This window comes from Hippocampus guttulatus, chromosome 12 (genome assembly GCF_054856545.1).
Source record: "Hippocampus guttulatus isolate MCC_2025c chromosome 12, RoL_Hgut_1.0, whole genome shotgun sequence".
In the NCBI taxonomy this organism is placed as follows: Eukaryota; Metazoa; Chordata; class Actinopteri; order Syngnathiformes; family Syngnathidae; genus Hippocampus; species Hippocampus guttulatus.
Window position 1 is genome coordinate 9,201,399 of NC_141272.1, and position 27,805 is coordinate 9,229,203.

Genomic DNA, 27,805 nt, shown 5'->3' on the forward strand with positions numbered 1-27,805 from the left:
AGAGTAGCCAGATGAGGTGGCTCGGACATCTGATTCGGATGCCTGTCTAGTGAGGTGCTCCGAGCACGTCCTACAGGAATGCTGGAGAGATTATGTCCCCTGGCTGGCCCGGGAATGCCTTGAAAAGGTTTACAGAAGTGTATGTAGAGAGGGAAATCTGGGCTTCCCTGCTAAAGCTACTGTCCCAACTACTCGATTGTCCGAAACTGTCACGTGGCCCAAATACATAAGTAAATAAATAAATCACAAAATGGTGAGAAATAATTTACTGCTGTTTTATTATGAAAAGCCTCGCTTATCCATCTCAGTTGAGTTACATTGAAGTCTGCAAATCACATTGTCTCAATTCTTTCCCACTCAACACATGTACCTTTGCTGCAATTGTAGGAATGACATACTGGTGCGGCATGTGGGCATTTTGACAAATACCTGAGGAGGATGTGGCTAACATATTCTTGAGTGTCACTCACAAAACAAGCAAAAAATAAAATTGAGTCATCCAACAAAAGAAAAACAATTGAAAAGATAGACGGCACTTTGCAGGGAATCACATACGAACAAAATACCACAAGGATTCTCTGAACATTGTAAACTCATTCAACACAAAACACTTCAAAAACAGTTGGAATTGTGAAGGGTAATTACCATTGCTATACAAAAGAATGTATTTTATGGATTTTGTTGAGGGGGGATAAAGGCAAATATGTGAGGGGAAATAACCTGCAAAAATACAAATCAAGTCGATTCATGGCAAAGTGGTAGATAATAAATTAACATTCTTGAAATAAAAAAACATCTTCTGGGGCCATGTGTGAAAATTAACCTACTATTGTAAAAAAAAAAAAAAAAGTTCAGGCTCAGCAATGTTGCTAACATGTTGATATTTGAGACGAAAGTGGCACTTTTGTCATCTTTCCACAAACATGTACGTACATATTCATTACCCCGAGTCATTTTGGCAAATGTTGATTTTCTGTGGTATTTCTTTTCTAAAAAGTTCTTCCTTTTCATGAAATCGCCCAGATCAATATGTCCATCACCACATTTTGCACAAACAAGGTTCTCATTCACGATCCCGTCCACCAAATGAACTGAACAGTCAAAATTCACTTGCATGCAAACATTTTTTTCAGTCATCTCAGCAGAGAGCTGGCTCACTCACAACAAGAAAAAAAAGTGTCGATTTCAACAAAACACCCATGAAGTTAATGAGATTCTCCCATCCTCACTGGTGATAACATTGGTCAACATTTTTTTTTTTTGCGCCGATTACAAATCTTTCCTTGTTTTATTCTCTGGCACATAATGCTTACATAATATTAATCTGTAATATAGCAATATATTTTGTAATACTTATGAATTCATAGTTCAATTAAGCAAGAGGTGGATTTTTTTTTCCTGAAACGTCATAGCTCAAATTATAATATCACATAAAATATTGATTGTGCCACAAAAAAAAAAACAACTGACATATTTTATGGAATCAGCGCCAACAATACATTTAGGGACACATAAAGACATCCCACATCAATATTTGCTGTTGACCAGAGTAATTTGACATGACTCTTCTGAATGAAAACAAAAAAATAGATGGACACAATCCAACCATTTTCCATAACATTGATTTAACAACATCCATAAACACAGTAACCCCATTGGATAATCCAACGTCTTCAGTCTAACTTGTCTGAGGAGGAAACGCGAGTACTCTGAGAGCACAAGCATGGCAGAAAACATGCCGTAAACAACATAGAGGAAGGCTATGAGATTCAAACCCTAACCCTCAAAACTGCGCAAACCACACATCCACAGTGCTACTGCACAACACTATGATCGCGAAATTTGTTTCTGTTTCAGGTTAAATTTGCATATTGCTCATGCGTTTGGCAATGATATAATTTCCTCCTTCCTGGGATTAAATGTGGAAAAAAATATTCAAGAAGGCAATTACTTAAAATGGCTATTTCAGGGTCACAGTGAAGCTGGAGTTTATACTGGTTGAAGGAAAAAAAAAACCCTTCCAGGGTTTGTAAAAATGTGGGAGTAGAATTTTTGTGCCGCCTCAGAGGTAAACCTCGATGGTGTCGAAGATAATGCGGCGGCACAGCGGGCAGTTGTGTTGGTAGAAAGGCTGGTGCAGCAGGATGTCGGTGCAGCCTCGACACAAGCACAGGTGCCTGCATGGCAGCAGCACCACTGTCTTGGCGCAATCGTGACAGATGACGCACATCTTGCGGTGCTCCTGCTCGTTCAGCAACGTCAGCAGGTTCTCCGCCGGCGGCCTCCACAGTTTCTCCGCCTTCAGAGGTCTTACAGTGCTCGACGACGCCGACTGTTCCCGTTGGTGGTCCTCCGCCCTGCCGTCGGGCGGGTCCCGCCTGATCACCTCGCCATCTGGGTCAGTGCCCGCTCGGTTCTGCCCGTGGAGCTGCATCCTCAGCGCCAAGCTCAACTGGCTGCTGTGACGAGACAGCTGCTGCCAGATTCTTCTCTCTAGCAGGTAGAGGTGAAGCGACAACCGGTGCAGGTGCCGCATAACGCCGTGTATTAAACACAAGGTTGAATGAAGCGCCGTGGAAAGGGTATGGAGTGCCGGGAATGAGTTCACAAAAGCCATGAGTCTCTGCGACGCCTGCCTGGTCACTTCTGGGTTAAGGTAGGCGGTGGTCGTCAGCGCTATGCCGACGGTGAGCACCAGGCCGTATGTGTTGAGTATGAAGATGCTGACAAAGATGTGCACCAGCGAAGCCAGGAAGTCCAACGCCAGCTTGCAGGGGGACCACAGGAAGGCCGATGTGCCAATCAGGCTGCTATAGAGGAAGGTGATGGAGGTCAGTGTGAGCTCCAGCGCCATCTGCAGGGGGCTGGACACCGTCTGCCACACACTGAGCAAGGCCGAGTGCAGGTTGAGGGCGGCAATGAGGGCGTAGTTGACCGTCATGTTGACCAGGTAGATCAGTAGGCTAAGGGCTATGCCGCAGGCCTCCAACAGCGACAGCAGCCCCCGGCAGAGCTGCTCCTTGCCGCGGAGCAGCATGTGCGTTAACAGGTAGCCCACCATCTTCAAGCTCTCCAGAACCCCCTCCAGAGAAAGCATGAGGCCGGCAGCCGCACCTTGGGCGATGTGGGACATTGCCACCGCAGTGGAGAGCAAGAAGAGCGCCACCAAGTTGCACAGCACCAGGATGCAGTAGACCAAGAGTGCAGGCAGGTTGATAATAACGTGGGACACAGTCAATATTGTGCGGACAACAGTGTGGACGAGGAGGTAATTGACGTCCAGCATTAAACTGACTACATCGAGGCATTTTCCGACAGTGGAAATAACAATGTTGACTGGTCCCATGGCACTGTGCGCTCAATGTGTCACCTCGTCAAAGTCCATGTTTGTTTGCATGCTCAGTTATATCTCATTCCGACCATTGCTTGCTCCTTTGTTGCTGCATCCTTTAGAAGGGGAGAGAGATTAATTTTATTTTCCCATTTTCTCAGAAGCAACGAGCTGCCGATACGAACGAACAACCGGATGTTTACTTTCAAAGACGCACCGAAGACTTCCGCCGCATTTGCGAATTCCCTCAGTTTTCTCCTTTCGTATTTGTGACCCGAAATTCATCTAGTTCATGTAGCTACCTCATGCAGGAGTTGAAATGACCTGAAGAATTAGATAATAGTAGAGAAAACACTCACTGTTGACTGAAACGCGTTTTCCGTCGACGAGGTGGGCGCCATATTTGTCCTGGTCATGTGTTCTGGTTACTTCCGGGGTGTTGGTGTGCGCATGCGCAATATCCGCTCTGTCGTCCGTGACGGCCGCTAAAATAAGGACAGAATGTTTTATTTTGTTATATTTGTGTGGTCAATTTTTTCATGACAAACTGGATTCGTGTGTTTTTAGGCATATTTTGGATGATAGCTAGTTAGTTAATTAGAATAGATTTGATAGATAGATTTGATAGATAGATAGATAGATAGATAGATAGATAGATAGATAGATAGATAGATAGATAGATAGATAGATAGATAGATAGATAGATAGAAACAACGAAAAATAGATAGACAGACCACACCATCATGACCAGGGTAATTATTTTTGAAAAAAGGACCGTTTATTGGATCATTTTAGTGACACAAAAAACAAAACAAACTAATAATTCATTCAACTAAGCCGCCAATGTACACTTTTTATGAGATATTATAGCTACTTTTTAAAATGTGTCTTTCATAAATCTAAATGTTTTAACATTTACGAGTACGACATATCGACAACATCAAAACAAAATAACTGATTTAAAATTCTTTGTTTCTGTTATAGATGATGTGTAAATTGGATATCAAGAGAAATAACAATTTTGGCAGGGTGCTGAAGGTTGGTATTTCAAATAACATTGATGGATCACTTTTATTATAGCACGGGTTACATTTTGGACAGGACAACACTAATTATTTAAAAGTGCATATTTCTGTATTTTGTGAATGGATTATTGCAAATTTCTCAGGGAAGTGGGGACACAAGATGTCTCTGCTGTATCTGCACATTAATACAATATCGTGCTGTGTTTTTTCTTGTCATACCCATTATTTTGGTACTGCTTTACTTCATCCATTTCCACCAACCTGTTCATCTTAAAAATGTCGTTGGTATTTCCTTCCTCTCCTTAATCTTCATGTTGGACTGTTGTCTTCTTTTCAGAGGTGATGATGATGATGATTATGATCTGATATGATCATGAGATATCCAGTTCCAAACCTTTGGACACATGACAAATGGCATTTGTATAAGCATCTCACACAACAGAGAGACACAGAGGCAATACATGCGGCTATAAAAGGTACTTTAGGCTTTGCTATGGAGCTTCTTGCTCCTTTTATGGTAGCAACCCCTTTCTGGTATATCAGCCAGACAGCCAGTCAGCTTCCTGTGTTTGTTTTGTGCAAGCTGAAATTGCTCCTTTCAAATGAACACTAAAAAATGGTTTGCTGCTTCTACAGGGATTTCTTAAGTGTCTTTTATGGGCCAATGAAATATCATGTATCAGGTGCACGCACATCCCAGAGGCACCCACTTTCACTGGCACTGTGGTATTTGGTGGAAGATGATGGCATTTCAGTATCTTGCTCAAGGACGCTTCCACATGGTCGCAATAGCCAGGGATCAAACCACCGACCTCTGGGTTGTGAAATGACCACACTACCACCGAGCCATGCTGACCCTAATGACAGGAAAGAATAAGTAGTACAGAAAATAGATGGAGGGTATAATCAAGCAGGTCTAAACATTTTGTTTTGTCATAAGCAGATATCGCTGCAAAATACAGATCACTCTCCTTGCCAACAGCTGAGACCACTAACTCCACTTTTATTACTTCACTCGGGCGGCGGCGAAACCGAAGCTTGCTCGCACCACACATTTTGGTTTGAAAAACGAGCTGTCTTTGCTTGAATTGTGCCTGTTTTACTCAGGATAAACTCCAAATGCCAAGTGAAGTTAGAGATTTTCTTTCTAAATATATTGTGCATGGTTGAAAACGAATTGCTGAAAACATATGCAAGCATTTATTTATTAATTATTTCGTTCTTTATTCTATTCATTTCATTTTTTTTCTGATTGTGTTTGGGTGTGGGCATGAGTTCCCCCTCTCCCACGACATAAGAACTTTGTTTGCATCAGTGGTTCTCTGGCGCAATTGCCAGCTATTGAGCGAGTATGACTAACTGGTGGCTAGCACCATTCGTTGCAGTGTGGAAAGCCCCACACTGACCCGGTGGGATATATACAAACCACTAGAGGTTTTAACCAGATACATTTTTGTGACTTTAAATATGGACAGGCAAGTAGACCCGTCCCCAGACCTCAGACAATGAAATGCATGAAGGGAGGGGGCGGAGGATTTGCTCATAGTTTTTCTGGTGTGACTCAGAAAGATATGAATAACATGACTAACACCGTGGCACTCATCCAGGAGGAATTCCTCTTTGATCGGCCTTTCTCGGGACCTTGAGCACGGCATGCATACATCTGCAGGATGTTGCTAATAGGAGCCGCGACTTCCTACTTGGTTTCTGTTCTATTCTGCATCCGTCCACCCAAGCCGTGAGATTTCATTGTGTCGCCGATTTACCACGGTGGGCACGTCACTCCATTAGTCCTTATTCCGTCATTATTTCAGGCCGGCACAATGTTACTGTGGTCTGTGGGACCGAAAGGCATGTAAGACTTTTTTTTTAGCTCAAGTCTGCTTGTGCTGCATATGCGGGTGACATAGTAAGTACGGTCCTGATACCGTTTGGATGTCCCTGACGACGACGGCCGATGGACCGGGCCAGCCTGAAATAATGACGGAATGATAACTGGAGTGACATGCCAAACACTGGCTGTTTTTTTAGAAAAATAAACTACATGAGATGAACAACAACAATACGAATACACTCTATCAGACACAACTCTTGATCAACTAATAAATACACGTTTGATGTTTAGTTTGACAATACACTTCAAATGGGATGGAAGTCAGGTCCCAAAGCCACACTTTCTCAGAAGTCATCAAAACAGACGAAAGAATTTAAAACAAGAGGAAAGCCCCCATGTATATTGTATTAAAGCAGCTTTTCTCCCTATTCTGATGTCAGTGGGGCAATTATGAAGACTAACGCTGCCCACTCCATGTAATCGCCAAGGCGAAGCAAAGTTCACATCTTGTCCTGTGCGTTGATCAAAGTGTCTCTTTGTCACTTTCATCGTTGTCATGACAGCATTTTGCAAAAATTCTCATTCCTCTCCCACTCCGAGTCCCCTCACCACACAGCAATAACTGGAAGTCTCCCGACATAGTCGGGCAGCAGCAGGAGCAGGGACAATAGGCGTCTCTCATGATGGGTGGACAACTCCCAGAAACGACTCCCTCAATGGCTTCGGAAAGAATGACTTCTTTTCCTCTCCTTCCTTCCTTCAGCCCCTGCTTAGACCTTGAGCACAACACAGAGCCGCTGGTGAGGTGAACAGCAGCCATACTGTGAAATCATCGGTCACACTGAGGAGGCACGCACACACACACACACACACACACACACACAGGTTTATGGTATGGATAGCGACGACAGAGAAAGGGTTAAAACCCACATGCATGACGACAGCATTCAAGATAATTACACCTTAAGCCTTTCGGGGGACAGCGGTTACTACAGTGGACAGCTTATCACATTATCAGGTTACGGGGTGCACGAAAGAGTTAAAAACAATTGGATCAAAAATCACAAATTTGGCTTAATTTGAATTCAATGACCAGGTCAAAAAGCTAGCCACTTGGGTCAACTTTCGTTTCACCAAAAGGAAATAAATTCATAATCAATCAAATGGAATGGATGGGACGGAACAGAAAGATAGCCTGAGACACCTGATTCATTCTGGGAGAAATTGTTGAAATTATCACAAACATTTCATGGAAAAATGTCAAAGAAGTTCCAACTTTATAAAAAGAGGATAATTTTTTTTCGTATTTGATTGTTTCTTTCCTTCTTTCTTTCTACCTGCTCTCCTGCAAAGGTCTTTACTTCCTATCCTTCCCCTCTCTTTCATCACTTCTTTCACAACCATCTCCTGCATAAAGTCAAGACATTATATTCCAACTAAATGAACGTGAATGTCGAGTTTTCACATTTTCTTTCTTTGTTTGACTTTCATTGTCATTCCGTCCTTCCTTCCTTCCTTTGTTTGTTCTTTCTTCCTTTGTTTATCCTTACTTCCTTTCTTTTGGAGCAAATATCACAGGGCTGAAATTTAACAGGACACACATTTGGCGGTACTGCAGGAAGTACACTAAGAGAAAAGAAAAGTCCTGTGAGACGTTGGTCATTTAATCTCGAATGCAGTAAAGGATTACTTGAAGATGTTTTAGGACCTCCGGCGTCGTGAGAGTTCAGGTTTCGTATGAACAAAACTGCGAGTTGACATGTTTCACGATGGAGGGATTCACGATGCTGAGACAGAGGTTCTTTCTAAACATGCGCTTGTTCTGTCTTATCCTGGGAACAGTTTAAGGGGTGGGGGCGTGGGGGGTCTTTTCCTGCTTCTGTTTTCTCCATTCAGCCCCACGACATAAACTCACTGGCCCGCAAATTCCCACATGCCCTTTCCAGGATGTATCGTATTCAATTTAGTAGAAAGGGGACTCTCATTTTGCAACTCATCCTCAAGGAATTTTAAGAGGCGTCTCTCAAAACAGTATTTCCGAATTGGCTATTTTTATTGACGCGATCACGGTCACATTTCCTCTGCCACATCCTAGCTTCGTGGCAGCTCTCCTAATTTACTGACCTTGGCTGAACAATGCAGTTATTCAAAGATAATGTTGTCATTTCAAACCGTAATTGCCGCGCTTTTCTCCAGAGGGAAAAATTTAACGCATCAGTTTACACAATTTTCACGCAAATCGACTATAAATAAACGTTGTTGTTTGCAGGTTCAGGTTTGCAAATACGCTTTACTGACCAATATTGGGATCAAATAACCCATATTGTTTTCGTGTATGTAAAGCATGAGGGTCCAAAAATATTTTCTGCGCAGACGTGCAATACAAAGCACAATTAACATGACATCACGGGTGGATCAGAGAGCAAGAATGTCTTATCAGTGTTGGCATCATATTTCCATCAAAACACAATTGTAAATATCTCCATGAGCTCTTCCTCTCCAGTAGTTTTATGAGGGGAAACATGAATCCCATTCACAATCCCATTTACAAAAGACTGAGGGCAGTTTGACACACTTCAGTTCTCTGTTAAGAGTTGTCATAAAATAATATAGCCTTGCAATCTTCAATCCAGTGTGCAACAAAAAGAATATTTATTTTTTTGTGTGTGATCCAAAAATAAAGTCAATCACAACGATCTAGTACAGTCTTACACACACCAAACTGCAACTACAATAATACAGTAAACATTGCTAACTTTATTCTAAAGCTTATAGCTTTTTGGCGGCATTTAACTGCAACACTTTACTACAGATCTTAATTTTCAATGTATAACATACCTTTAAAGCCATTATAGCAAACTTTTTCAATTTGTTTGTTTGTAATTGTGGAGGACACAATCTTGCGAAGAGCAGCCAGCTAACAGTAACGTTAGTGCTTCTGATCCACTCGTTGCTAGCGATGTTGACACTCATTGAACAGAACATGAACGGCGAGACGGCTGGTCAAATGAGCTCATAATTCACATATTTATTTAGGTACATCATTGATGATATATTATTTGAATAATTAATTGCTGTAGTGATGTGCCGTTACCTTTTGTTTGTTAAAGATGCAACTATGTTATTAGGTTAAGACTATGTCAGTCATGGCCACTAGTCTCTTTTAATGACGCAATGCCTCTGAACAGTCCAGTATGAAACTCGTTTCTGTATTGAATGACTACTCTGTATTCAACATAAAAGGCAAAATAGATGCATCAGGTGGATGTTACTTAAGAGTCGATGTGTATCGGCAATGTCCTGGTTGCCCGCTCCTCCACGAGAGTGACCAACGAAACTGAACAAATAAATGTCACACTGACTGACAAGACAAAGCGTAGATTATGCGCGCTGTTGCGGGGCCGCCTCACCATACATGCCACCCAGGCCAGATTAGTCTAGAGTCTATTTTGGTGATGGGTACGGGCCAACCACTTTGAACATTCGTCCCCTCCACAGTGTGATGTTTTTGGCACAGCCACAATCTCCCTGAAGCTCTCTCATGAACTCTTTGCCAACAAATCAAAACGGATACACGACAAGAATAGGGCGATACAAATGGCAGCAAAACAAATCCAATTTGTACAGAGGAAAAAAAATGCTTTTGTAACAGAAACTGGCCACTGGCAAAGTGGGCCTGTACTTTCCATAATCAAATCAAGTGTATCCGGGGGAAAAAAATGCGTCATTACTTTCTCTCAAGCAGGTATTAGTCAAGAGCGTTAATGGTGCGGAAAGGGTACAAACAAAACACCCGCCTTTGCCCCATCCCTTTAAAAGCAGCGGTGATCATCAGAATGAAACTCCTTCAGAGTTACAGTAACTTGGATCTGCCTGGCTGCTCCACGTGGAGCCATGCCAGTCCACTTGGCAGCCATATGTATCAGACACAGTTTTCCAACACGGAAGGTTAGAGATCGACGTGCACCACACGTCTCACCATTCTTTCATCCGCGTCCAACTGGACCGACTCGGAAATTTCACACGATATCAAACAAAGTCATGAAGGAACGACTTCAGTGCCCAGATGGTGAGGTTTTACAACAGACTTTGCAGATTGTATGCAAAGCGGGTCCCTTGGGTCTACTGATCTTGCCGCACCTGACTGCGCCGTTTTTTTGTTTTTCAATTTTAAACCGTGAAATGTTTGCGATGCAGATTTGCAACACTTGTACACAAAGCTTGTTAGATCAGTACAGTAAGTAAAAAGGCCGGGCTGTGTGACCGGGTGGCCAAAACATATTATATATACCATCCATCCCCTTTATCAGGTTAGTAAATGGTAGCATATGTGGGAAGTAGAGTTCAGTTGTATTTAACTTTATTCGTTTTCAAACATTTATTAAATCATACAGACCAAACCAGAACCGTAATATGTTTGTGCATTTTCTACACTGTTAATTTGAAATACTATTTTAAAAAAGGATGGGAATTTGGAAATAATGTTTTTTAAAAAAATATCTGATTTATAAATTAATTGAAAAAAAAAAACCCTGGTGGTTAACGGATTATTAAAATACTTGTCTGCGATTGGCTGCCCGAAGACAGCTGGGACAAGCTCCACACAACCCTCATGAGGATAAGCGGTTCGGATAACGGATGGATCAATACTAAAATAATCGTTAGTGAGCAGCTCTAAAATAGGAAAATATGTAGCTAATCCATGTGATTGGTATTGGAATCCCTATTTTCTTTTCTATATTTAAGTTCGTTGCGCCTTAGATGCCAGAAATGAGAAATTGTTCGACAGGTGTTGATCCGAATGTTTACTCTGTACTTCACAAAATTAAGAAAGAGTTGATAATGACTCGATCGGTGACTTGGCTATGTATCCTGGCAGCCAGAGTAACTCCACCTAACCCAGAACCACAAGTCTCTATTTTCAACTCAGAACTCAAATTAAAAACGGAAAACAAACAGTCAATATTCATGATGGGATCATTCTATTCGTTCAAAAACAAACATTGGTTGTAAAGACTGCAAAACCTACCGAGCAACCTATCTACTGTGAATACCTGACCTTTACCTTGTCAATGCAGACTGGTGAAAGTGAATGAAGTGAATATCCTCAGCCTGACATAGTTAGCACATTAATATCTGCTCAACTTTGTTCCACTTGGACCACGTTTGTAACAGCTGAGCTTGATGGCATAAAATGTGGGCGGGGGAGGGGGGGGGGGGCTGCCTTATACGGGCTGGGGAAGGCGAGGGTTGTCTGAGTTTAATCTTCAAAAGACGAAGAATATATATAATTAAGTAGTTGTGCTCATAATTTCTGCAAGTCCTCATTTCAGAGTTGCAAAAGGGACTTTGACAAACACGGTCTGCCTCACTTTCCTCACTGCCACCTGTTTAAAAGTCCCTGTGATGTGAGATGATTCCATAACCAAACGCAATTTCGCTTACACGCATGCCAGCTAGGACTTGTTTCAACTTACTATTGCAAAACACGGGCAATAAATACAGAGGGGCCTCAAGGGTAAAAATAGCTCCCTGAACACTCTGGAGGAGGTGGGCAAAAGGAGGATGCTAGCTAAGCTAACGGCGATGATGGACAGACCCTCCTACTCCCTCCAGGCCACCCTGACAGTGCTGGGCAGCTCCTTCAGCCAGAGACTGATACACCCGCACCGCAAGAAGGAGAGGCACCGCCGCTCGTTCCTGCCGATTGCTGGCTATTGAATAGACGGTCCTGAAAACCTGGACTCACCTCCACTTACCCATTTTTAATATGCTTATATTTTATATTTTACATTTATATTTATTTATATACTTTTTGTCTTCTACTTTCTCCCTTTTGTAATTTTGCTGATGTAAAATGGGAATTTCTCCATTGTGAGACAAATAAGGGTTTTCTTATCTTATCTTATACTGGAATCATGAAAGAGATTAGCGGAGTGTGCCAGGTCTACCGGCTTGGGTTTAGAAATACTTGGTTGAGCCAAGCTGATTGTCAGTTTACAACAGTTCAGCCATCGTTTTTCTTGAGCACATGTCTTTATTTGAGTCACAAGTGATCTATCCCAGCTGACTTTGGTTAAGAGAGTGTGGGGTACACCCTGGATTTGTTGCCAGCCACTCACAGGGCACATCGTTGTTGGCCAGTGGTCTTATAAGTACAGAGTCAACAAACCAAAGTATTGGTCAAATTAGGCATTGATGATCCATGCCACTGTCTGAGAATGTGTTTCGTAATATCAAACTGAGTCATATGTTATGCACTCTATTATAGTTTGGCAACCTGCGCACGTATTCCATCAGCGAAAGCCAAAACCATGTTCACATACTCACAGACTGTTTACCTGCCAAAAGACCAGCAGTAAGACAGAAAGAGAGAGTGGGAGCGGGAGAGAGAGAGATTGAGAGAGCAAAGAGCAAGAGAGGTCAGCATTGCATACTTACTGTACTATAAATGATATGATGTCCTCTGCCAGGTGTTTTAACATAGTTTGTACTGCAGGCCTGCCCAATTCATTCCCTGTCCCGTGTCCATATTAAGATCGGTATCCTGCACGGAGAGGGAGTTGTCCTGTATTACAGTACATCTGAAACAAATGATTATAACAATATATTTGAGAGAAAAAGCATGTTATTTTGCCTCATTCAAATATTCATATATGAACAATATGTAAACTAAAGTGCAATCACATTCGTAAATGAATGGCTTCTGGTTTTTGAAATGTAAATTACATCATAACTTCTCCTCAGCTGCCAGTTAACCTGGCCGATCTTCGACCCACTTTTCTCCAGATTGTCGCTATATTTCTCCATTTTCTGTTATCTCTTTTATTATTTTCTTCTCTTTTCTTTCTTACTTCTTCGTGCTACCGCTATTTTTATTTTTATTCTTCGTGGCAGGGGTTCGCTTTGGCCTGGGGAGTCAAGTTCAGCATTCGCTTCAATGATATCTGGCGCCATCTAGCGTCATGAATGGGTATAATGTCTAGACCCCGAATATAAGACGACCCCCACTTTTTCAGTCTTATTTCAATGCAACCGTCTTATATTCGGGCCAATACGGTAATTATACTTAAGTTGAATTTTCACCCAATTTTTAGCGCCCTCTAGAGTCCAAGGCGCCCTTAGCATCTGCCTATTTCACCTGATGGGTGAGCGGGCCCCGGATGTCTCAGGTGGATGTCCTGGGACACCGGCTCGTGGGCCCCACTCGTTGCACACGCGCAGCGTGGAAGCCCCAAGTATGATTTTTATTTTTATTTTTATTTTTTGGCTACGTGTGACCACTAGTCTCAGCCCCCCCGCATGGGTGCATCCTCCCTCCCTCAATGTGTGTGCGTTTTCAGGACCACTCCATGCTACACTCTCCTCCTCCTGCCTCTCTCACACGCACTTTCACATGCACATCAGACGGACCTCCACAGCACTGATCAACAAGCATGGACGCTCGGCACTCTGCCTGTCTGCTCGCCGGACTTGTGTTCCTCCTTCACGGCTTCACGGGTGAGTGCATCCGCTGCTCATCGCAGAGATAGGGAAAGTCTTTCTCCGAAAACAGTTAAAAGTAGATAGTGGGATGTACTTGGGCTTTATAACACACACACAAAACAAACGATCAACGGTTTGCCTGCAGACAAACTTTTTAGTGCAGGTTCTGTGTAAACTCCACGTGACTCATTCTCTTGCTTAGAATAACTTTCCGGGAAAAAAAAATCAAGAGTGCTGTAATAGTTGTGTTTACGCATGCTTAAACAAAATGGATAGTGCACAATCCTACAGTTGTAAAGTGAAGTTGATGTAACCTCTTAGTGGATGGACAGCGCATGATATCTATCTTTTTTTTAATGTAAAATATCCCCGACCCATGATTGAGCAGGTAAACTGGAAGAGGACGGATCATTCACTGTATAAAGTGGCTCCCATAAGCTGCCTGTATGTATTTTTAGCGCCGCACAGAAGTTCTCTGCTTTCTGTCAGCTCCTGTCTGACCCGAGCAGTACGTTCCGGTCACATATCAGTGAAAGAAGTTCTCAGCGTGCATTGAGATGCATGTTTAAATTAATTATTAACATGACTTGAAGGGAAAAGTAACAAAGGTTTCCCGCGCGCATTACATTGGCTGCAAAAGGTTGGCCGTTTATTTTGAGGGCAGCGCGGCTTGAAACCACGGTGTTAACCACGACCGTGCGGCTTCGTTTCTGTCGTTGATTGACTTGTTTGTGTGTCACATGCCGTGGATGCTGAACGCGGCCTCCGCCCATGACGAACCTTTCCTCTCTTTCAGTCTCGGACTTCCCTCCCGCCCCTTCTTATGCCCCTTTGTCTTTGGCCAGCTTTCCTTACCTCCTTCATGCACATTGTGTTTGTTCATCTTCCGTTTCGGGTCAGCCTGACCATTATTCACAGGCTCTTACAAGCCCCCCCTACACACACACACACTTAGTAGTCACTTCCTGGACCTCACCCACCTCCCTCACATCCCTCATTACACCTGCATTTAACCGTTTTAACAGAGTTGTTCATGTCATGCCAAGGAACTAAGTTACAGTGAAGAGGAGGTGTTTCATTTATACGTCCTCTATGTCCTTGGCCAAGACATTTCATCCATCTTGCCTCCAGTGTTGCTCACGCGAGTGTACGGCTGGGCGTGAATATTTGGTGGTGGTCGGAAGAGCTGTAGGCACATAATGACAGCCACACTTCGGTCAATCTGCCCCAGTTGTGCCTACACAACTTAGTTCAACACCACCGGGGTGTGAACGTGTGCGTGCAGGGATGTTTAAACATTGGGAAACATTTTTGAGGTCGCCCCCAAAAAAGTGATAGAAATCTGACAGATTATTCTGATTAACCGTTCGGCCAGATTACCAGAATGAAAGTCATGATACTTGGTCGTTGATTTGCGTGGGTAAACAACCGGTTGCTTGGAGTCGGCTCAGGCATCTGGCACAACCAGCGAGTCGCTGTGTGGGTCTATGCATGTCCACATGAGTCGCTCATCTTTTGTCTCCACCATGACATCAGAAGAAAGACAGCCGGGGGTGCTGAAGTACAGCAGTGACCCAGAACATATTCACTTCCTGTGACATGGGCCAATCAAGCGGGGCCAAAGTGCAGCCGCATTGGACTTGGCTCATGTCAAGAGATTCGCTGTCTGCTCCTCGCGGTGACAATAAACGACTTTGTTCTGTCGCGGGATGTAAAATGGAGGCTGAACGGATCTGGCTGACGATCAGCACAGTGCAGCAGTGGAAGTCCATAAATCGAGATTCTTCCAGAACATTTATCACGTAGTGAAGACCGGCGCTTTCATTTGTCACCCTTGTTGGGAAAAGGTGCCGTGTGGAGGTCTTTTGTTGTTGTTGTCAAACATAAAGGACACTTGGGCTGAGACACAAGCTCTCTCAATGGAAACTAAAGATTTTTTGTTGTTGTCGACTATAATGTGATTAAAAGTCTTGTCGAAGCTGATTAATCAATGATATCACTAATATTTTTAGCACAGGCTAGTGGTGCCCAACTTTTTGGCACCATCGACTGGTTTTCACGTCAAAACCTTTCGCTGCACCACCATGGCAGCAAATAAAAACAAATGTTTAAAAATAGCTACATTTAGATCCAATTCTGTCGGCAATTAAGTGCGTGTTGTCAATGTGTTATGAATAAAGTTCTCATTAGCACTCAGTTGTTGTGCCAGCATCATTGGACATAATATTGTGGCAATGACGAACGAACGTTCACTTCCTTTCTCACCGCTAGTGCCGCAGTCCGGCTCATTTCAAGAGTAGCTGTGATCAGAATAGCCGAAGCTAGCCAAGCTAATCACTATACTCGACGACAACCATCTTATTTTTGTCATTTCTGACCCAGCCAGCAAGACTTTGTCGCCTTGCAGGCTGGACATTTTGCTGCTTCCGAAAGCACAATAGTGCGGCGGCGGAAGCATTAGCGATTAGTCGATGTCAAGCTTTAAACGATGATGTGGAGTAGTAAAGGCCATTCGCGGATTTAACTAATCTGTTCAACCCCAACTACACATCCCTTTTTTTTAAATTTATCATTTATATTCGATTGTGGAGTAACTCCACTCAAACTATTGTATTAAACTCGACTTCACTAACACTCTTAGGATTTTCATTCCCCTTCATTTACACTGGATACCTTTTCCATAAAGGCCTTCTGGTAGTAGTCACACGGTTAGGGGTTCTAGCACCTCTTGTCGCTTTGGCACGCATTTGACAGTCTGCTTTTAATAAATTAAAAATAAAATCAATGTCTACATACTGTCGTTTTCAATTCTGCTCAATCATAGTGAGCTGTTGCTCTTGCTCCGGCTTTCTGTTTTCCTGACTCGCAGAGATGAATTGTGGATTAATGCCGTTGATGGCAGTTGCTAAATATAACTCATTACTTCCAGGCATTTTAATCACAGGATAAAGTCGGAGTCTTTTCAGTCACATCACGTGTGATTGAGTAATTGGGCCTATTACGGTACACTTTCAAGCAGATTCTTGTCTCGCGGAGCTGCGCGCTAAACAGTACGCTTCTTTATTCGGCGTGAGCTTTGAGCCGTGTTGACGTGATCTCATGCAACAGCGTCCTCCGTCCAACACTGTAACTCATGCGGGCCTCAAACCGCATCTGTCTCACCTTTAAAGGGCAGGCATTCTCGGAATTGTGAAACATGATACACAATAAGTTCTGACGTGAGTTCAGCTCACTGAGTATTCAGATATAATCGATAGTAGCAAAAGTCTTGGGAGATCGCCGTTGCTTTTCGGCGTTTTTGGTTCGTGGGACATTTTGGTCAAGTGTATGTGCTTTCATCTTTATGGGAAGTTTTGGTGGCAGCACTTTTTTCTCTTCTAGTTTGACTGTGTCCCAGTGCACAAAGTAAAATCCATGCAGTGGAAGCATGTATAGAGCCCTGACCTCAAACCCATCAAAAACATTTGGGTTCGTCCAAAAGTGAACACTTTTTCCATGTTTAGTTCCTTGTGGGTATGATTAACCAGCAGTCCCAATACTTTTGTCCACATGCTGGGTTGTCCGAGTGCTGATCTTCCGGAAAAAAACAACAACAACAGAATGGTAAAATTACCTGTTGTGGGGTCGCACATCAACTGTAAAGGAGCGTACTTCAGTCAGGCATAGTGCATAAAAGTCATTGATGGAGGAAGATGTGATGTACTATCGGGTTCTTTTTGGCAACACTATTATAGCCTCGATACAAAAGTACAAACAAATATAATCCGATTTTGTTTAACCTTACATTCATTTAAAGTGTGCCCAATAATTTGGCATAATGACTAAAAATAAAAATAAAAAGGTCATCAAGAAAATACAAGACAAACAACATGACTCGCCTTTGTTTTAGTTTTTTTAAAGATTTTTTTTTTAAACAGAATAATACAGTGTTTGCTAAGAAGTGGTGTAGTGGTTTACCGACATGGCAAAGGTTTCATTTTACAGTCTGATCCTTCCATTGCTGTGAATCTCGTCCATTATCACCATGACCAGGGTCAATACCAGGCTGCGCTGGAGGCTGATTGGTGGACACAGCTGCTTTCAGGACTTGTGCTGTTATCATCACTTTGCCGCGTCCCTCTATTATTGCGTACGCACCCACCACCACTTTTAAACAGCTTTCAAACAATTCGGGTCTTGTTGAATGACGTGTTTACAGAAGCACTTGTTTTACAGTTGCAGGGAGGAAGGAAGTTCCAAATGTGTTTTGTCTCGAGAAACAATTGAGTCGCCAAAAATGTCACTACTTCTTATGATAGTGTGCAAAAAGAGTAGTAGGTTTAAACGGAAGGATTGATGTTCGGGTTGCAAAATGAAATCTTCAAGGGAGGAAGGTTAAATAGTGATTAGAAAAATAGCAACTTTGCTAGCTTTCTCTACATGACATAATTAAATACAACGTCAAGAAATCGAAGTATTCATTATATTTAAGATCGCAGGACAAAATTAAAAATGACGGCTTGTATTTCAAAACAAACAAACAAACAAAAAGTTGGGTCACTCGCATCTAATTACACCACTGATCTTGAAATTTGCCCAAAAATGCAAATCAGTGGTCGAAAATGTACATTTTTTTTTAACCTATTAATATTTGCATGGATGGCATTGGGATCAATTGCTCCCGTTTGTCGACAATGTAATACCAGCTGTATAAAGTGAATTAAAAGGTTGCCGGGCCTCTGTCGGGCCTGGCTGGTACCACTTTAAGCTCCATGCTGAGAGCAACAGCTGCACACAACTGGTGACTGTACAATGAACTCCCCCTTAAGAAAAAGATAAGATAAGAAAAACCTTTATTAGTCTCGCAATGGAGAAATTTCCAATTCACAGCAGCAAAGTTATGAGGAGCTGCTGGAAAGGCAGCCACTCACGCGGCGCCATTTTGAAGTCAAAATAACAAAAACAAACCAAAAAACAACAAAAAAAGCAAGGCTCATGAGAGCACTTGCCGACGGCTGCCTACTCGGGTGCCATCTTGACTTCAAAGAGAGTCACTCTTTTTGTTCGCAAGATAATACAAGACATAGATTGTTATTGAAGTTGATGAAAACTACCAAGGAAGGCATTGGGAAGCCTCTGCCAAGGCCAAACTGTTAACACAAGTGAAAGTAGTTATACAAATACTGGGATTCATTGATCCCAAAGTGACTCAAACAACTGTGGCCACACCTTTATCCTGATCCTCAACCAAAATGTCATGGCTTTTTCCTTGACTCATGGATGACCCGTTTTATGTAAAAAAAAATGATTTCCAATTTATGCACGGGTACGCCGATTTCCTCCCACATTCCAAAAACATGCATGGCAGGTTAATGGAAGACTCTGACTAGTCCCTATTTGTCATTGTGAACATGAATGGTTGTTTGTCTATGTGTGCCCTGTGATTGGCTAGTAACCAGTTCGGGTTGTAACCCACCTACTGCCCGAAGTTGGCCGGGATAGGCTACAGCACACCCAAGACCCTCGCGAGGATAAAGCGGTTCAGCTAACGGATGGCTGGATGGATGTAATTATCTATCTAAATTTTACACACACACACACACACACACACGCACGCACACACACACACACACACACACACACACACACACACACACACACACACACACACACACACACACACACACACACACACACACACACACACACACACACACACACACACACACACACACATGCCATTCATGTTACTCATACTGCACTTTGAGAATCACCGTGCAATGGCAACACAAGACCACCTGCTTTAATACTGCGGACCAGGCAGGAAAACTCAAACGCCGCGTTAGCGCTAGCAACTGCAAAAAATGTTACTGTTGAGTGGACCATGGCTAAAATGCTCAACACAGACATGCTGTGGGTGTTCGTCATGTCCTTGATCACGAAACAATGTTTCCATCGAGCTTTTTATCGCCTTCCTGCAGATAAGCCACTGCTGATAAATGGATGTTTTGTTTCGAATGCGATGGTAACACAAGACAAAAAATGAATTGAAAAAGGTGCCACCAGTTCAATATTCGGTGAGTAAATAGACATTCTCCTCTGGGTCTTTGTTGTTTTGACTTCTTTTTGCAAGTTCATCGGTCAAAAGGTGACCGTAAATGACATTTCACAGCCCGTCAGTTCAAAACGCAAACAGGATGAGGGGTTCTGTGACATCTGCAGATTGTCAGAGGGGCAAGTGACCGTACCTTTTAAGACAGGGGAAGAGCAGGATGTCTTCTGACGTCTTTGCGTTTGCTTGTTGTTTGCTGAAGTTGAGTGTCTCTTGTCTGGAATGAGCTGATGACGTCGTCACAAGTTCGATGTACTGTAAGTCAAAACAATAACAATGATCAAGATTCCAACAAGGGTTGAAAACTCGAATTTCTCCGTTGGCGCGAATGTAAGTGTGAATGCAAGTTAGTTGATCGATATGTGCCCTGCGATTGGCGACCATTATGGGTGTACCCCACCTTCCAGTCAGCTCGGATCCCAAGGATGAGCTCATGAGTGACGGTTTAGCCAAAGAGAATTTTAGACATGAGGAATCACAACAGTTAAACGATGACGTTAGTGGCGCGAGACTCTTACCATGATTTTTTGACCAAACTTGTTCAGCAACAACTTAGCACAGCACTGGCGCCGAACGAGCACCAATTTTTATTTACTCGCTCAAAGATGTAAATTGTATAAGGAGCAAATATTTTCTACAAAGTACTGTTGAATGGCCATAGAAAAGTAACTACAGTCAAATTACTTGACTAGAAAAATGAACACGTTCGACTCATCGTCACTTGAAAATGCACACATTTTGGAGTGCTTACCGCCATCACTGTGGTTTTTGTTCCCAGCATGTGTCAAAGGTGACTCCGTATCCCCGAGGGGAGGCAGTTGTTCCTGCGTGTCATTCACACTGACGCCAGTGCCACACGGACGCTTGGCTTTCACAAATGAAGAACATTCCAGGAAGCTGCATGGGGTGTGAAGTAACAAACGTAATGGACATTCCTAGGGAGAAGACTTGGAGTGGTTGCGAGCCATGTGCTATAGCAGTGATGTGTGTCATCCAACACACGCCAAGGTTTAAAATGGCAGCTTTGAACCGATATGGCAGAGTTTGTGAATCCATTTTTGAGAGTTTTTATTAAAGTCTTCTCATGCAAGACTCTTACAGCACGTATCATGTTGCTAAATTAAATTGACAGCCTGATCACAGTGAAGGGATTTGAAGAACCGGTTGCCAGCCAATCGCAGGGCACACCTAGACGAACAATTATCCACGCTCACACTCACACCTAGGGACAATTTTTCATCAACCCGCCGTGCATGTTTTTGGAATGTGGGAGGAAACCGGAGTACCCGGAGAAAACCCACCTTGGCACAATGAGAACATGCAAACTTCACACAGGAAGGCCGGAGCTGGTACCTCTGCACTGTGTGGTCGACGCGCTAACCACTGGACCAGTGGGTTGCCCTGGATGGATAATAGAAATTGTGATATATAATTATCTTTGAAAAATGATGATTTGATCTGAAAACACATGGCTTGAACAATAAAAGGAGGGATGCTGTCATGAAAGGCACGGCTGACGTCAATTGACGTTTTTCGCGTAGTCCATTGTAGCGGTATTCATATAGGCGTTCGCAATGACGCGACTAAAAAGTCGCAAAATAAAAAGAGGTCTCTTCACAGGGCTGCAGGAAGTTCAGAGATGAGCCTGCAGAGCGTCAAGCTGACACAACAGTGCAAGGGAAACGTTTATCCAATACTGTTCTTAGATGGTCCAGATTACCAGACTTGCTCCTGTGTGATTGACATCACCCAGTATGCACCTAAGCCTTTCCCAGGACCTTTTTATGGTAGCCAGGCCCCCCCCCCCCAAAAAAAAAAACAACAACAAAAAACAGTCAGATGGACATTGATTTGCACATGAAATTTAAATTCAGTTTGACAAGGCGAGTAAAGAAGAATGCCAGAGCAAGGCTGCCATTGTGTGTCATATCATGACTTGGAGACAATGTGTCAGGAAGTGTACCGCTGGTGACTCTGTTAAAAAGCACAGACTGGAATCAACAATCTGCAGTCTTTTTTTTGTAAATACAATATACATATCCTGTACCGCTTATGCTGTTCAGGGCTGCAGGGAGCTGGAATATTTCCCAGCTGACATCAGCCGAAAAGCAGACAACTTCCTGGACGAGTCCCCAGTCACTCACATGTCACATACACTATCGAAATATCCATTCAGGCTCTGAAACTCTTGCAGTCGCCCTTCATTTTCTTGCCCCGATGCCGTATATTGTATGTTGCAACAGAGCAGCAATCGGAGGCATGCAAAGGATCTGGCTAACGAGGTGGGGACTCGGAGCATCCCCCATTCTTTATCCTTCTTTTTTTCTGTCATCACTTGTCAGTTTTGACTCAAGACTAAAAGAGATGAGTTGGGTGCAAACTTTTCAAAAAAGACGTTAATAGTAGCGGTGGTCCTCCTGAGTTTCGACAGACGGTAGTGATTTTACACACATTTCTATTTAATGGACAGATCCATGATGTCACAAACAAATGAAATGTGGCTTGTTGAACTCTAAGTATGAAGGTGAAGATGAACAAAAAAAAGAGGCCATTTTGTCCCTTTGTGGGTGTCTTCCCACTTCCTGCCGATGTATCGCAGGAAACTGACTACATTGGTGGCCTTTAGACAATAAATCGCAATCCTATTGGACACTTTGGACAACACGTCATAGGCAGTAGTTCGTCGTACACATACAGAAAGTACAGCGGCTGGTTGGACCTTGAATCCTACCCTAAAATGTTGCACAAGCCACGTGATATGGATTGGCTGTTGCATCTGCGACGCTGTCACGCCATTTATCGGTGATTCTAATTTTGCACCGCTGTAAAACTAGAGCCTTGACGGTCAGGCACTCATGAAAACTAGTCGCAGGACCCTGCACACGGACTGAGATTATTCATGTTCAGCTGTGTTGTTCGGTGTGTGGTGAGCCATCTCTCCCAAATCAACTGGGACGGACTCCATCTCACCCTCGACCCTGATGAGGACAAGCGGTATCGAAAGTAGGCGCCGTACCGTTTTGGACTTTTTGTTTTGAATGTGGCGGTCAGTTTGAGAGGATCCAAATTGATACATGGATGTGATGCGCTCAGAGACGAGAGTCCTGTCAGGAGGGGTTTGCAGGTCTGCTTAATAATGGATGTTGTTTCCCTGAAATAATGCTCCTAATGCCCATTACGATGCTTTTAACCTAATGCAGCCAAGCGGGCCGCAGCCACGGGCCGTGCGTCTGACTCCACGCACGGTCAACTGATGTGGCTTCATCTTATTTTGTTACACTTTGTGGTTTGGAGTACCTTCATGCTTTTGGCTCTTCTCAACAGATTTCGCTTTACCTCCTGGAAGATTACAGGCACCTTGCCTCATACATCTGCATCATGTAGTCACTTTTGGGGATGGAGTTTCTTGTAATAACTACCGTCGCTTACCCTGATTTAGACTTCATCTTACATACCATGTGTTTTTTTGGAGGGGGAGCGGGGGGGCACTTGACTGTGAGGCAAACATGCGAACCTCAATTCCACCGTGCGGACATTCTTTGGATATTTTCCGATTTTCTTTTGTGCAAGTAAATAATGAGTTTCAATGAAAATTCTGGCACACGCACGCAGTATGCGTCAATGAAGGTGTTTCAGTTTGGTGATGAATCAAATTAGGATTGCCTTGGTGGGGGCTTGTTGTCCTGCTTTAAAGAGTTTTTCATGGCTGTTTCTCTTATTGTGATCTTCATTGACGTGACTGTGTTCCCAGAAAGCAGAAACAGCTGCTCCGGTACTAAAGGGATCGTTGTTTTCATGCCACTGTTACATTTTCTTATCAGGTCACGTGACATGTTTGGGATCCAATTATTTCAGGCGAGGCACTTTGCAACTAATACGTTCATATGTCGACAATGCTTAATCACACTCGGTCATTTATTGTTATTTTTTATGAAACTCCTCCGATAGAGTACTGACTATTTTATCATATTATAGCATGAATCATTGGCTCCTTCTCGAGACATATTAATTAACCATTTCAACAGGATTTGGTGGTTTGTTTTGATTATAACCTTGCCTGGCAAGGCCACGCCCCTCACAAGTTGGATGTTTCGGCACACCAGAGCGAGTGCCCTTGAAGATCCATCTGGCGGAGTGACAATTTGGTGGCAGAAAGTCGAACACAACTTATGTCTGGTCAGAACACATCTAAGTCTAGCCAGATTTAAATTTAGACTTCAGGTCGAACACGACTTGGGCAGATTTGAGTGGCTAACTACCATTTTATTGTTTAGTGTTCTTTCATCCTTTTAAAGGAGCCTGAAATTATTATTATTATTATTATTATCATTATTATTAAGCAGGAAACACACAATCATCTTGGCTGCTCAGACAATGATAATAATACTTTTTTTAAAAAACGACACTGTGTATGTATTGGACAGAAAAAGAAAAATATTTCACTTATTTGCTATGAAGACAATTAAGTCAAGCATCACGAAACAGGGTTGTATTTTTGTGGTTCCGTTGTATATGGCAGTGCAGGTAAAACACCATTTGATCATCGACCTTGGTGTAAATACCAGAGCAGTGAAGTCAATGAAAAAAATCTCAGAGCAGAGACAGTCTATCTTTAGCCATAAGTTTACCGGAGCGAGGAATGCACTCAAACTTGTGCTCTCATGCTTGTGAAGCCATGTCATGGAACGTCTCTACCACACCAACACAATCAGTCCTGTCCGAAAATATCGTCCCTGTTGGCCTTTCCCATACTTCTGAGCGCTTCATGTTATTTTACCTTGGCCTTCTTCGCAGCGGACTCGTATGTGGATTGTTCTGTGCGGTTTGGGACGTGGGAAAGAAGGATGGAGTGGGCGTTTGTACCAATCATGTCAACAGGGATGAGGAAATACAATCATACAAACAAACAGACACATGCGTATGAATGCGAGCCAGCATAGATTTGAGGCTAATTTATCAATGTTTTTGGGGGGGGGGGGGGTTTCCCCAAGTTGAGAGGGTCACGGAGCTGGACATGGGAATAGTTTACATAATGTCAAAAGTCAAGGTGTTTACATTTGTATGTGTTTGTGTGTGTGTGTGTGGGGGGGGGGCATAGAGAAAAAAGTGAAACTTGGAAGAAGGGGATAGTTGGTGATCATTACAGGGTGTAGGACAGTGCCTCTCACCCACAGTCATCTGAGATAGGCTGCAGCTCACGCCCGGCCCTAATGAGGATAAGCGACAGAAAAAAAAAGGGGGTTGATTTATAATTTAAAGTGGAACACAGCGGAAATTTCTTTCAAGGAAAATATGGCCCAACAACTGAACAAGAACCAGATCGTAATCCTGATCCCTTCAATCCCCGAGCCCCTTTGTGTCTTGTTCTTAATCTTTTTTTTTTTTTTTTTTTTGTGTGTGACTATAAACATAGCATCCCCATAAAACGGCTTCTTTTTCTTCAAGTGTTTGGTAGCAAGCAACAACAGTATCCTCCCGCCTCAACTTCTGTTTCTCCGACAGTATCGCATCAGGGTTGCTCAAATTTTGGGGGTCTAATAACCCCTCAAAGAGGAAAATCTTTCCAAGGACTACCTCATAATCCCACCACCAATTAAACATAACAACCATCTGTACTTTTCAATGCCAGAATAAAAAGTTGCCCTAATTTCCAGGGAAAAAAAAGTCAATGTTACTAACATTAAAATCAAGAATCATCTTTTTTGTTGGTGGTTTACTTTGTCCGTCACATGACACAAGTGGAATTGGGAGTCGCGGCTTGGAATTGAAGCAGATTTACATGGGACAGGAGAAGAGAGCCAATCTCTTTTTCGTTAATGGATGCTACAGCTTCTTGTTGCTTTCAAGCTTAGCTTGTAGCAGATGTGTGCACATTGCAGCATGACGTCTTTGATCCACTGGTGAAAGGACACCTTGATTCACTCCTCTTTCATCTATTACTGCTTATAACAACAAAGTGAATGGAAGAAAAGTGGTTAAGATGGCACGACTGTCTGTTTTATGTGTTGTGTTGTATTATTTTGTCATTTTATGTTAAGTGTTCTTTTGATGGCGGCGCGGGCACCCGCAGCGGCTCCTCTTGTTGTCTGTTTAAGAGGGAGGAAATAGCACATTTGACAATAAAGTTGTACTTGACTTGACTTGACAAGTGGTGACAAACAATATTGTACCAGTGAAACCCTCAATTCAGTGTTATGGCAACACAGATTGTCCGGGTGTCGTAACAGTTGTGACCACTCGTGCCCCTCCTGCCTCTTGGAAGACAGACCGGAGTCTGGCGGGCTGTGAAGCGAGCCAACATCAGCACGAGCTGATCTCCACGGCAGGTGGTTTGTTGAAACCCAATATGGAGTCCGATTTGCGGCAGAAACCAGAGAAGGAACCCGCTTGCCTCCTTCCTTTCTCTGCTGGTGTGTGGTCCGCTCTGATCGTCGCCACTTTATTTACATTCTTTACATCCTTGCTCCTCTCCGCCTTTAGGAAATGGTTTATCCTGTTGGCACGTTGAATCGGTACTAACGGCATTCGGCTCTAGAGTCCCGGAGATTTTGGCATGCGTGCGTACGTAAAGTTTCTGTCAGTTTGTCGTGACAAGCGGACTCCATTTTTGCCGAGGAATCATGAGAATGCGAAGTTTACTGTGCGTCGGTCCGTCCCTGTGTGTGCTGCATCTGCTTCTGTCCATCACTTTCTGTCCATGCACCGGGAAATAAATGCCACCTGAACTACACACCGCATCAACGTCCTACTTGTTAGTCACATCTCATTTACAAGCTTGGATTTTTGGTCCGCCTCTGCCATCTTGATCATAAATCTATCCATTGTTTTCTATACCGCTTATCCGGTTCAGTCTCACGTGGAAGTTGGAGCCTATCCCAGCGGACCCCACCCCACACAAAACGGCAGTAACTCATAGGACTTGGACTTACTCCCACACCAGCTGCACGGACATCAGCTCTTTGAACTATTGCAATAGCAACGGCCCAAATGCAAATCCTTATCGCTCTCTTTATGCTCGGTTCAGACCGACTGCCGTAATTCTCGCAGTATGCACTTTTTCCCCGGGTTGTCATGGTGATGTCGGCACATGCGGCAATAATAGAGTGCGATGGATTCAGCAGCGGCCCATTTGTATACGACAATTGCTAAGACACCTGGGAACTGTTTTCATTCGTGGAAAAAAAAAAGGCATGATACTTCTAAAATGAAATCGTACGGCAAGTTTTGAATACTACTGCAAATAGTGCTGAGTGAATCCCATCAGTCTGCACCATGAGAGTCCAGTTACCAGATGCTATTTGTGAATATGATGATCGGCCAAGTCCTCTCATCTCCAATTGAGTTGCTGAGTCCAAACAACAACAAGCGTGGTTGTCAAGGATGGAAGCCCCTCCATCCAAACTCCAAACCACAAGCGTCTGTTGCGCAAGCCAAAGATACCACTGAGTGACAGATAAAACTGCATGAATGGTGGACGTTTATTTACTGTGCCGCGAGATGACGACTACATTTTAGAGCCCGAACATTGAAAACATGAAGAGGTTTCAAAACAGAAGTTTTGGTAAAGGCTGGCACTGTCATTTTTTTGCGGTATCAAAAATGTACAACGGTGTATGCACCAATGACGGGCTTTGGGGGTACAAAGAGTTGACGCGCGTGTGTGTAGTATTTCTTTCAGAAGTGAGATTGGGCACTTCTGGCCTAGCATGTATATTACACCATGACTTGGTTTGATCTTCATGAGCAGTGAATCATTTTAATAGCATTGTGTCTGTCGGTTAAACTTTTGAAAACGACAAAGAAATATGCTGTTCATGTGCTTATTGTCTGGAAATGTATGGCTTGAACTCTCAAACTAAGACTTTTGTGTTATGTAGACATTGAGAGCTCTGCAAAAAAAATCCATGTATATTTATCACATTACAGAATATGTGAGCAAACAAATGGAGCAGTGGGTGGGTTCTGTAGTGTGTGTGTGTGTGTGTGTGTGTGTGTGTGTTTTAAAATGCCCTGGGGTGCGTAACAAAGCTTTAATGTGA

The 27,805-nt window shown here is 43.1% G+C and overlaps 2 protein-coding genes across 8 annotated transcripts in view; one reads left to right on the plus strand and one right to left on the minus strand.

The window, feature by feature from the left end:
- Positions 1 to 261: 261 nt before the first annotated feature.
- Positions 262 to 5,535, minus strand: rnf26 (ring finger protein 26). Of its 2 annotated transcripts, XM_086126344.1 has the most exons (4): positions 5,067 to 5,535; positions 4,618 to 4,750; positions 3,691 to 3,816; positions 262 to 3,447 (listed from the first exon to the last, which is right to left on the minus strand). In XM_086126344.1, exon 4 carries the CDS (start codon positions 3,344 to 3,346, stop codon positions 2,063 to 2,065), a length of 1,284 nt encoding a protein of 427 aa, XP_085982470.1. In that variant the 5' UTR covers positions 3,347 to 3,447; positions 3,691 to 3,816; positions 4,618 to 4,750; positions 5,067 to 5,535; the 3' UTR covers positions 262 to 2,062. The 2 variants fall into 2 exon arrangements, with proteins under 2 accessions (XP_085982470.1, XP_085982471.1); XM_086126345.1 differs by lacking the exons at positions 4,618 to 4,750; positions 5,067 to 5,535 and having other exon boundaries at positions 3,691 to 3,830.
- Positions 5,536 to 13,567: 8,032 nt separating this feature from the next.
- The window catches only part of mcamb (melanoma cell adhesion molecule b), a 34,747-nt gene continuing 20,509 nt past the window's right edge, over positions 13,568 to 27,805 (plus strand). For 5 of the 6 annotated variants that reach the window (XM_086124902.1, XM_086124903.1, XM_086124904.1 and 2 more), the window contains exon 1: positions 13,568 to 13,690. In XM_086124902.1, the coding sequence (XP_085981028.1) occupies positions 13,627 to 13,690 (64 nt within the window). In that variant the 5' untranslated portion in view covers positions 13,568 to 13,626. The remainder of the gene's footprint in view (positions 13,691 to 27,805) is intronic. The other variant, XM_086124901.1, reaches the window with a different exon arrangement.

Excerpts from the sequence above, each read along its gene's own strand:
- rnf26 (XM_086126344.1), bottom strand. The coding sequence starts at position 3,346 with ATGGGACCAGTCAACATTGTTATTTCCACTGTCGGAAAATGCCTCGAT.